We start from the raw sequence: 11,581 nt of genomic DNA, 5'->3' as shown, positions 1-11,581 counted from the left end.
GGATCCGAACTCGAGCGGAGAAGAGTAGAACGAGGTCAGACACAATTTGAGGCTGAGGGAGTGGGAATATGGGAGAAAGGTTTTCGAACCGCCGTTGACTTGAACGGTCAGACCATTTGCCCTGGAAACAATCCAGGCAATGGGTTCCATTTTACTCCAAACCCGGTAATTGGCCAAAAACCATTGAAAAAGTCAACAACCCGTTGTCTTGGGCGATCAAACCGCCGACCCGTTCAACATTTTTTAATTTTTATTAATTTATTTGTCAGAGCAGGCCATTTGTTTGAATCGGACGGTCAGACCATCAACCCGAAAACCGATGACTAAAACAGTTTCGTTTCCAGTCATTTTTTAAAACGTTGTATGAGAGAAATGAAGTTTAAGCTCATTTTGGGGCTAATGGGACAAATTAACGGCTGTCGCATTAGCCTCGCACGCGAGTATGCCCCATCGTGTGCGATTTGACATGCAGTCACATGTTGTGTGGGGCGACAAGCTGTCACGGTCTCACACAGGCTTAGCCTTGCCTACGCTTGGCAGGCTTACGTTAAGGGACATCACCGTCATTTTCGTCAGTAAGATTTTTGGGAGAATTGATGTCATCTTTAGGCAAACTCTAAAAGCTTAACATACTATTTGAGGAGGGGTGGTCGACCTCATTGGGTGCCTGACCTTTGCACTCTTAGACCAACTTCCCTTGCGGAGCGGCTCTGGTTAATGGCTAGCATGGTTACCAGGGTTTCTCATGGGTGCATACATGCCTATGGGGACAGTGCATGGACCGACACTGCGCCACCACTATGGTGGGGAGGCTTTGCACGTAGGTCTGGCCTATGCATGTCCCCACACCTCTCGCCAGCCCCGTGTCTGAGCTGATCGAGCTACCTCGTTGCTCATAAAACACGGGTGTGTTTTGGCCTAGCGGTTGCCTATCAACATGACACACAGGTGCCCTTCATCATTGGCATACAGGAGACCCTTCACATCGGCGCCCAGTCGCCTTTCATCATGGCCATCCCCTTTTAGCACATAAGCGGCGCCTTCAATGGACCGACAAGAGCCAACAGAGAGCCCCGACCATGCGACTTGAGGTGCTACTAACCTTGGTGAACCCATCTCATTGAGCAACTCCTAACATTGCATCACACACAAGGCTTGTCCTGTCCTACATTGGCCCGGACGCCGCACGGGTTCCTTCCGTTGCAGATCTAACCCGTGACAAGGCGGTGGGGCGGAGATGCGAACGGTCTTTATTCTAACTCGTCAGAAACTGAATCGGATCGGTCTTTATTCCGCTTCGACTCATTCAAATCGTTGAAAATGAACTCGTTCTCTATTGTCGTGATGTCGTCAGCCGCCATTACCATATTTTGTTTGCTTCGGCCTTCAGTGCATTTTCTGTCAGAAAAAGGTTGGGGTGCGCACTGTGCATACGCTCCCAGGTTCCCGCCAAACTGCTGCAACGGAAACAGTTCCCGGGATTTTCCCTCGTTAGTTCCCGCCATCATTCAGTCCTTACTCGGTATATAAACCTCGGACCTTCGAATTCTCTCTCCTTCTCCTCTGCGATTTCTAATGGCTCCTTCTCGTCGCCTCAGCAATGGACGTTCTCCATTGGTCAGCCAACAACGCCAAATCACGTCCTTCTTCTCCCCCGGGAAGTCCTCAACTTCCCCTTCTTCTGTTTCTCCGGTTGTTCCGAAACAAAACCCCAAACCTAACCCTAGTACCAGCCCTAGCCCTGCTCCAACTCCGTCTCCTTCGGAGACGAAACAAAGAAAGCCCCCTCTAGTAGTTGGTTCATCTCCCAGTCGTTCTCCTCTAACACCTCTTTCTGAAGCTGTAACAACGCCCGTTTCGGGGAAGAAACTCTATGGAGAAGAGGTTGTAGGGAAGAGACTTAGGGTTTATTGGCCGTTGGACAAAAGCTGGTACGAAGGTTGTGTCAAATCATTTAATAAAAAAACTGGTAAGCATTTGGTACAGTATGATGATGCTGAGGAGGAAGTTTTGGATCTCGGGGTTGAGAAGGTTGAGTGGACGAAGGGGGAGGTCAGAAGTTTTCGTCGGCTGCGTCTGAGTTCCGCTTGTGAAAATGTAGTTCCAGACGAGGAGGAGAATGCAGAAGATGCAAGTGATGGGGATGATTCCACAGATGAAGACTGGGGGCAAAATTTAGGCAAGGAGATTATTGAAGATGATTCAGAAGAGATGGATTTAGAGGAAGAGGAGGTCAATGAGGAAGTTAAAGACACTAAAAAATCTAGTGGAAAAAATATGGCTTCCGGAAAGAGAAAAAATTTCGAATGGGATAAGGTAGGCTCTGGTAAGAAGATCAAGAGTGTTGGGAATGTTGAGAAGGGTGTGTTGAATGTGACGAAGGTTACGTTGGACAGTGGAAGCAGGCTAGTAGAGGCCGCAAGTGATGCTAATAGTAAGTGAAACGATTTTTCATTGTACATCCAGATTAGGGAAATGCATTGACGTATATGAGAATGAAATCAAAGAGAGTAGTTCCTTATGCTTATTGGAGCACCGAAGGGTTTATCTGTATGCTTTTGGAGCTTTGAATATCTCTTTAGTTGAATATTCTAAGATTACGTTGTTTAAGCAGAAATGGTTGTTTCCATTTATTTATTTTTTATGAGTTTTTATCTTGTTTTCTTGCCTTATTTAAAAGGAATGCTATGTCAATGAATATAATGGGATGACAGGGAGTGTAGAAACATGAGTGCTCAGATGGACCAGTTTTTACTATAATTGCAGTATTAACTGGTATCTGTTAGACCAATGCCTTCATTCTATTTTCATTAAGCATAAAACCAGGGAACTCTCCAATCAAATAAATTTGATTGGATGAAATCATCTACCCTGCGTTGGTCTTTCTCTCTGCACCCTTGGATGGTTACAGATTTTTGTTCTGGCTGCTATTTGTACAACAAACTCATCTAGATGGTACCCATAGATCTGGTTTATTTATTTATTTATTGATTAGGCCATCTACCCTATGCATAGTAGTATTTCTGTTGTTTATTAATGTGAAAGTGTAGCACATGGGCTACCTCACATGTGTTCACATAAAATACCAGCAAAAAATATTAGGCCATTATCCACTGTTGGTCCCAGCTATCTGGGGAATGTTTTGGTTATTATGGTTGGCTGTTTACTGTGGAATATTTTCCATTTTTGCAGGGAGATATGTATCTCATATTACTGGCAACACCTTAACAGGTGATTCTGCAGAGCGATTTGCCTTGCGTGATGCAGAAAAGTTACGCTTTCTTGGGGAGTAAGTATTTATAGGATTAATTTCCTTTAATCTTCGCTTCATATATCATTACTTTTGGGTGGTTAACCTCTCAATTCTACTTCATCTTGTCTTCAATTTATGTTGTGCTTAGCTTTACATGTGCTTCTAATATTGAAGAGGCATCTTGTGTTCAATTCAGGCATCCTAAATGACTGTATAGAGGATTCATTTGTTTATGTTTACCCTAATTTCATTTTTGATGTTATTTGCTCATTTTTTGTCAATAATTGCAGGGGACGCAGAGACTCTGAAAGGAGACGTCCTGGAGATGCAAATTATGATCCTAAAACTCTTTATTTGCCTAGTGACTTTTTAAAGAGCTTATCAGGCGGCCAGGTAATCTGTCTTAAAAGAATAGTTCATGGTCTTATTGTTTCTTCTCTGTGCTTTTGTTGTTAGCTGATTTTGTTCAATTTGTAGAGACAATGGTGGGAGTTTAAATCAAAGCATATGGACAAGGTTCTATTTTTCAAGGTACAGCTGTAACTGGTAAAGAATTATTTGAGATATGGCATTTTCATCCAAGTTATCCATGTCTTTACAAAGAACCAATTGATAAATGATTTATCCATTTTGGGGCAGATGGGCAAGTTTTATGAACTGTTTGAAATGGATGCACATATAGGAGCAAAAGAACTTGATTTGCAATACATGAAGGTATGCGTGACTTGAGCAACTTTTTTTAGTCACTAGCTTCCTGATTCATTGCATATTATTGGTCTTTTTACACCATTGTTTATGACTTCTTACATCTTTGCTACAATTTTACAAGATATTTAGGGTCTTGAGAAAAAGAATAGCTACCATTTGGGATTTATATTCTGAAAATTAAATGCAGCTATATTAACATTTTGTACATGCTTAATTTTCTGTTGTGTATGCATTCATCTTAATTTTCTAATTATATGTCATAAACTCTTTTTTGATGATCTGCACATGTTTGCAGGGAGAGCAACCTCATTGTGGATTCCCGGAAAAGAACTTCTCACTCAATGTAGAGAAATTGGCTAGAAAGGTTGTGTATGATAGATCTTTTGATTATTATTATTATTATTGTTGTTGTTGTTGTTATTATTATTATTTAATTGGTGACTGAGAATTTTATTAATGCGGTAAAATAATGAATATGCACATAATGCCAAACATCCCAAAGAAATCAAGTGTCAAGCACTCTATTGATGCATTTTCCATGATAGATATTTCCATTTATGATACTTTTTTAAAGTTTGTTTTTGTGCTTTACACATTATAACTGAAGTTTATTGGAGATAAGTCTATGTTTATGTGAATAGCCCATATGGGGTACATTGTATTTTTTAGGGAGGGGCCTTACTTTTACTATTTTGGAAGAACAGGGTTACCGAGTTCTTGTTGTGGAACAAACAGAAACACCTGAGCAGCTTGAGCTTCGTCGCAAAGAGAAAGGCTGTAAAGATAAGGTTAGTTTATTATTTATGAGATCCAAAATTAGTAACAATGGTTTCTTATATTTGTGGCAAGGGAATGCTGAAATATTACTTTCTCCATACTCATCTGCCACAACTGATAGGAAACAGTAGATCTTCTATCCCAAAGAGTTCACTATATCAGATGATCAGGGCTTGGTTTTTGGCCCATGGGATTTGCATGTGTGTCCATTGATTGGTCTGGATTCTGTATCAATAACTCAACTCAACTATGCCTTGTGGAATCAGATATGAGTCCTGTTTTGCCATTCCATTCTGTTCAGTGCTACATCTCTTGTTAATTTATGAGCATAATATATATGATTTGGTGCCATAGTTTGTTGTTAAATATCACATAAGTCGTGCTTACTCTTCATTGCATCTAAAATTCTTTTTGCAAAATTTGGCACTTAACTTGATGGCTATAATTTCATGCTATAGAATGCAAGAACAAAGAAACAGCAACTGATGTGCTCTCATATCTTCCAAGGTTGTGAAACGTGAAATATGTGCTGTGGTCACAAAAGGAACACTGACTGAGGGTGAAATGATGTCAGTCAATCCCGATGCTTCTTACCTGATGGCAGTGAGTGAAGGCTGTCAGATTTCAGGGAAACAAAAAGAGGATGTGGTTATTGGTGTATGTGTGGTCGACGTTTCTACAAGCAGGTTTATGCTTGGACAGGTAGAAATTCAGATCCTTGCTTCTCACTGTTTTTCCCCCTTTAGTAAATGTAACGACATATACTACTCAAAAAAAAAAGAGAGAAAAAGCTTATGCTGTGTTTGATTTGAAGGAAAATGTAAGGAAACTTATACAAACCTTGTATAGGATTCTCTACTCTTCCCTACTTTTTCCTTCAAAACAAACATAGCCTTAATGTTCCCAAATAAATGTTTATAACTGATGGAATGATCCTAAACCATGATTTAAGGGCCTTTTCTTCCTAGGATTTTACTGCAAGAACAGGCTTTTCTGGTTATTTGGAACTATTTGATTTGTATCCAGGTTCTTGCATGTGTACCATGTGAGAAGATTTGATGTTTATGATCTGTACTAATTCCGTATTTGTTTAACCTTCTCAAATGTTTAATCCGATACTGCACTGTTTGAGACTACAACTGTCTAGTGCTCACTTAGTTGATTAGGAAACTGTTGATACTCAACCTGATCTTATCACATGATTAAGATTTTGTTGAACAATAAGCAGTTTCTTTAGTTAAAAACAGTGCCTAATTACAATGCCAAACTTTGCCTGTAAGGTAGAACAAAAGTGAGTCATATGCACATACACATTTCTGACTTTGCATTTGGTTGATTATCCTTTTCTTACCAGTTTGGAGATGATATGGAACGCAATTCCTTATGTTCCCTACTCTCTGAGTTAAGACCTGTAGAAATCATAAAACCTGCTCATGTGCTGAGTCCTGAAACTGAAAAAGTATTACTGACACATACAAGAAGTCCTTTGATCAACGATTTGGTTCCAGTTTTGGAATTCTGGGATGCAGAGAAAACCATTAATGAAGTTAGGAGAATTTACAAGCATCTGAATCAAAGTGTGTCTGGATCTGTGAATGAAGCTAGCTTGGGTAATTCTGCTTTTAGTGTTGGGAGTGATGGTTCAGGGTGCCTACCAGATGTTTTATCTGAGCTAGTGAGTATGGGAGACAATGGAAGCTGTGCCCTTTCTGCTTTTGGAGGGTGTCTTTTCTATTTAAGGCAGGCTCTTCTGGATGAGACTTTGCTCAGATTTGCTAAATTTGAGTTGCTTCCCTGCTCAGGGTTTCATGATATCCCACAAAAATCATATATGGTACTTGATGCAGCTGCCCTTGTGAACCTAGAGATATTTGAGAACAACAAAAATGGAGGATCTTCAGGGTAATTTTGGCATAATTTGATTTAGTATTCCACCTTTAGGGTTCTGAGCTGATATTCTCATGTGTTTTTTCTTGCCTATGTAGGACACTATATGCACAACTAAATCACTGTGTTACTGCATTTGGGAAAAGATTGCTTAAAAGCTGGCTTGCAAGGCCTCTGTACCATGTGGTGTTGATTAGGGAACGCCAGAATGCAGTTGCAGGTTTGAAGGTAAGCGGCATATTATAAAGGGCTTATTTGGGTTATCTATAAAGGTTCATCTAATGGGATTTGCAATCACCCTTAAACTTTGCAATCCATGAAAAATAGATAACACATAAAATTTTAATCGTGGAAGGGCTTGCATTATGGTTCAATTGTTTTTTAATGCTTTGGGATTTCCAAAACTCATGATTTAACTATTCAAGACATCTGGATTCTTTTTGTTAGAGAATATCAACCTATTCAAGGACCTCACCTAATAGCTTAAGCTTTTAGGTTGAATGGTTCTTTGAGATGGTATCAGAGTCATTTTGACCAAGTGGTCTAGTGTTCGATCCTTGTTACCCCCATTATAATTAATTAAGTTTCAGCACAAGGTATGGGTGGGCCTGTGCTTGTTTACGCTTCAAGCCCAAATGGGCTTTCGTGTGAGGGGGCATGTTAGAGAACATCAACCTATTCAAGGACCTCACCTAAAAGCTTAAGCTTTTAGGTTGAATGGTTCTTTGAGAATATCAGTACTATTGGGCAGTTAACTTACGAATTCTAATTCATCTTGTTTTCAATTTTATGATGTGCTTGGATTTATGTATGTTTCTAAACTACAAAGATGCTTGTGAGTCTTATCCTCAATTCAGGCATCCTAAATGACTATATAAAGAGGGATGTCTTTTCCCCTGTGGAAATTGTTGGTTTCCATTATATGTAAAGCTCCTTTTCTTTGGACAGTAAAATTAAGATTATAGTGATAAATGAAAATAGAATGGGTCTATAGGAGCTGTGAATATCTACATGATTATGCACCCAGAAAGGATCTTGAAATCAAGGCATCCCACCTCAACATGAAATTTGCAAATTTGGATTTTTAAATTGATCATAGATAGGGGCCATTGCTTGGTGTGATGGTAAAATCATGGGCTAACAAGCATGAGAATTTGGCTTTGAGTCCGCGAGCAGTCACTTTGTGCCAAAAATGCCAAAGGTTAGGTCCCTACCTCTCCCAAGACCCCAGATTGCAGGGACCAACATTTTTTGGATAGATGATAACTGAGACCAACATTGGTTAATGGCCTTTTAAACTGAATATAGATGGACAACACTATAACCATGACCTCTGACATCTCATCAAACTTGTCAAAATCATAAATTTGGGCTTCTCCTTTCAAAGTGCCCTAATACATTGCAAAGGGGGGGGGATTTGCCATAAAAGCTTGGTTTTCTGTCCAAAGTTCAATAGGAACTACAAAGAAGTAAGCTCCTTCATTGTACAAGTAACAAACACACAATTCTAAAGGATTGATGAACCAGCTCCAAACACTATGTGAGCAAAAGAATAATTGATGATGAGATGGTCTGGCATTGCTGCTCCCATACAATACATAATATGGTAAAACAGATCCCGTTCATCACCTTTTCCCTTGAAAGTGTGGTCAATGGTTGATACCTTGTAGAAAGATGCACTCCACGGGATGGTAGGAATGAGAAAACAACCTATGAAGTTCTATGGGAATGAGTTGTCACATTTTCAGCCTGAGAACTGAAAAATTATTTAACCACAAAGTGCTTCTCCCTCGCCCAGAGCTGATTGTCTATAGTGCTTTCTTATGAATGATGATTTCAGACCTAGACAAGGGGGGTTTAATGCTATGTACCTCCCATTTATTTGGATTTAGATGGAATCTGGGAATCAACAACACATGATTACGATTGGCCATCAATTTGTAACAGTCTTTTACACCTTTCTATGAATAATTGTTTTGATAGAGGCATGCAGATCTTGGTATGATGCTGAGTTCCCTTTACCACACACCACTTGAGAACAAGAAGAGCTAGCTCCCACTTCTGGATGGATAAGCCCCCTTTTAATTTGTTTTTCTCCCAGTTCCAATTCTTGTTTATATTCTTGCATCACACTGCAAATGGTAAAACGCTGGTAGTGTGCCTTTATTAGTAAAGCCAAGAGGTCAAGTTGGGCATTCTCCATAGTCCCATCCGAACATGCTAATTCCTCCAGGTTGCAACACCACACTTTTGGTGGAGTCATTTTTTAGCATGGATACCGGTTTGATTCACAAAGGCAGATAATTCCATGATGCTCTGAATGAAGGGGACCTTAATTGCTTTTTGCCATGAATGTGTCCACAATTTCTCTAATGGATGGCATATAACCATAAGATTAAGCTTCATATGTATTGTTCACTTTAAAGATAAAAAAAGGTAGATATCCTTAGCTTCTCTTCAGCATTTTAACATCACGCAATCACTATGTACCAATAGGTGGTTTAAAAAGATGAGGCTCTTGGTTGCAACTTTCCTGAATGGCACAAGGCTGTAGGGAATTCAAATTTAGAGTCATGCACAGCACCTGCTAGCTTATAATTACTACCATCTTGGAGAACTATGCTAAAAAAGGAGTGTTCTCAATCACTTGGATTTAATTTTTCAAAAATAAGATCAAACCACTAGAGGTCCTTAATGGAGAGAAATTGGAGAAATATTTTCATATTCTTTAGAAACATTTGTGCACAAAGCCTCCCTCAGTGAAGGCAAACTAAACACATTTACAAATTTAAGAAAGATGCCTTTAGTCCCTGTCATCACTAAGAACTGTCACTGATTAGAAGTTGCTCTCTTAATCAAGCAGAAAAAGCTGTTATTTTCCGTTGTATTAAAAATTACAATTGATTTTATTATGTAATTTCCTCTATTTTGTGTCATTTCAACACAAGAAACCTGTGTTGCAAGTGATGTGCAGATTGCTTTTTTTTGACATTGTACTTGTGTCCTTGGGTGTTATATCTTTTTACTATTTTTTGCTAATGAGGTTTGTTTTCCTTGCCAGGGAGTTCTACCTACTGCTGTTGAATTTCGAAAAGAGATGTCTAGACTTCAGGATATGGAGCGGTTGTTGGCACGCCTCTTTGCCAACAGGTGAGATGGAGTAGTCAGCACTTAAAATGGCTAATTTGGACTACATAGATGGATAGATAAATCACAGTAGAAAGGAAAATAAGAAATGCCATTGGGGAAAAAACTTCAAAATGAATATAGTAGCTTAACTCTGTTTTGTTGATTGGCCCAAAAGTCTGCATTTACAAACACAAGAAGTATGTAGGTGGAGTTTAATTAGGCTGATATTGATTCGTTTAAGATTTACTATGTTAACATTGTTTACTTTCCCACTAATTTTAGAAATTTCTTATTGGGATTCTAATATGTTATGGAAAGAAGTATCTTGATGTGTATGATACCTTGATACCTCTATAAAAATATATGAACATGATAGAAATTTAATTAAATACGACAAGGCATAAGTCTTAAAGACAATTAGCTTCAAAAGCTAGATATAAACACATGATGTAAGCATATAATGTGAAAGATGCTTTCCACCAAAGGATTTTAGGCCAATTAGCTTGGTGAATAGCTTATATGAAATCATTGCTAAGGTGTTGTCTTTGAGGCTGAAGGAGGTTTTGCCGGACATCATCGCACAAAATCAGGGAGCTTTTGTGAGTGGAAGACAAATCACTAATCAAATCTTAATTGGTAATGAGAGTGTGGAGAACTTTAAGAAGGATAAAAAGAAGGGAGTGGTCTGTAAGTTTGACTTGGAAAAGGCTTATGACTTGGTGGGCTGGGAATTTTTAAGGAAAGTCTTGATGAAATTGGGGTTTGGGGCTAGATGGTGCAATTGGATCATGGGTTGTGTTTGGAATTGTCATTATTCAGTGTTAGTGAATGGGATAGTGATAGATTTCTTTCCAGCTAGTAGGGGTATAAGACAAGGAGACCCCCTCTCTCCTTTCTTGTTCATACTAATACGGAGGTTCTGGGGAAATTGATTCGCAAAGCAGACTTGAGGGGTCTTATTAGAGGGTGGAGAGTTGGGAGGGAGGAAACCCCCTCACTCATTTACAGTTTGCTGATGATACGATTATGTTTTGTGAAGGTGGTAATGTGAGCTCTATCAGGAACTTGAAGTTGGTGATACAATTGTTTGAGCAAATGTCAAACTTGAAGGTGAACTTTGGGAAAAGTTGCGTAGTGGGGGTGAATATGGAGGAGGGAGAGATCAGGGAGAGTGTAGAAGTGTTGGGGTGTGAAGTTTCAGGGTGGCCATTGAATTATTTAGGGTTGTCATTAGGCGATAACCCTTCGAGGGAGAGTTTTTGGAACCCGGTGGTGGAAAGGTTTGAAAAGATATTGGTCTCTTGGAAAAAGAATTACCTCTCTCTTGGTGGAAGAATTACGTTGATTAAGGCCACATTTGCTAATTTACCCATCTATTTCGTGTCTGTGTTTAAAATCCCAGTGAAGGTGTCTAATAGATTGGAGAAGTTGATGAGAGATTTCCTGTGGGAGCTAGGAGAGGAGAAGAGGGATCATAGAGTCAGCTGGGAGGTAGTGTCCAGGAGTAAAACTTGTAGTGGTTTGGAGATTGAGAATATTAGAAGAAGGAATATGTCTCTTCTAGGGAAGTGGTTGTGGAGGTTCCCCTTGGAGAAGGAAAAGCTATGGGCTAGAATAGTGGCAAGTATACATGGGATGGAGCACAATGGTTGGGATGTTGGAATCAGAGTTAGAACCACAAGCTTTTTTCCTTGGAAAGCCATTCACGATCTGCTTCTAGTTTTCTCCCCTAATATTAGGTATGATCTGAATTCCGGTAATTCCATAAAATTTTGGGAACAAACTTGGGTGGGGAATGCCCCTCTAAAGGATCAATTTCCTTTTTTG

General features: G+C 39.5%; 1 protein-coding gene across 3 annotated transcripts in view; it reads left to right on the top strand.

The window, feature by feature from the left end:
- The first annotated feature begins 1,433 nt into the window (after positions 1-1,433).
- MSH6 (MUTS homolog 6) overlaps positions 1,434-11,581 on the top strand; it is a 29,531-nt gene continuing 19,383 nt past the window's right edge. For all 3 annotated transcript variants that reach the window (XM_010261024.3, XM_088901738.1, XM_010261026.3), the window contains exons 1-11: positions 1,434-2,434; positions 3,193-3,289; positions 3,544-3,646; positions 3,731-3,784; positions 3,893-3,967; positions 4,257-4,325; positions 4,666-4,749; positions 5,246-5,440; positions 6,093-6,640; positions 6,724-6,853; positions 9,687-9,775. In XM_010261024.3, coding sequence (XP_010259326.1) covers positions 1,576-2,434; positions 3,193-3,289; positions 3,544-3,646; positions 3,731-3,784; positions 3,893-3,967; positions 4,257-4,325; positions 4,666-4,749; positions 5,246-5,440; positions 6,093-6,640; positions 6,724-6,853; positions 9,687-9,775 — 2,303 coding nt within the window. In that variant the 5' untranslated portion in view covers positions 1,434-1,575. The remainder of the gene's footprint in view (positions 2,435-3,192; positions 3,290-3,543; positions 3,647-3,730; positions 3,785-3,892; positions 3,968-4,256; positions 4,326-4,665; positions 4,750-5,245; positions 5,441-6,092; positions 6,641-6,723; positions 6,854-9,686; positions 9,776-11,581) is intronic.

The sequence above is a fragment of the Nelumbo nucifera genome, chromosome 3 (genome assembly GCF_055504915.1).
Source record: "Nelumbo nucifera cultivar China Antique chromosome 3, China Antique-T2T, whole genome shotgun sequence".
In the NCBI taxonomy this organism is placed as follows: Eukaryota; Viridiplantae; Streptophyta; class Magnoliopsida; order Proteales; family Nelumbonaceae; genus Nelumbo; species Nelumbo nucifera.
Note: the sequence above shows the minus strand (reverse complement) of the source record. Positions and strands in the feature narration are given on the sequence as shown.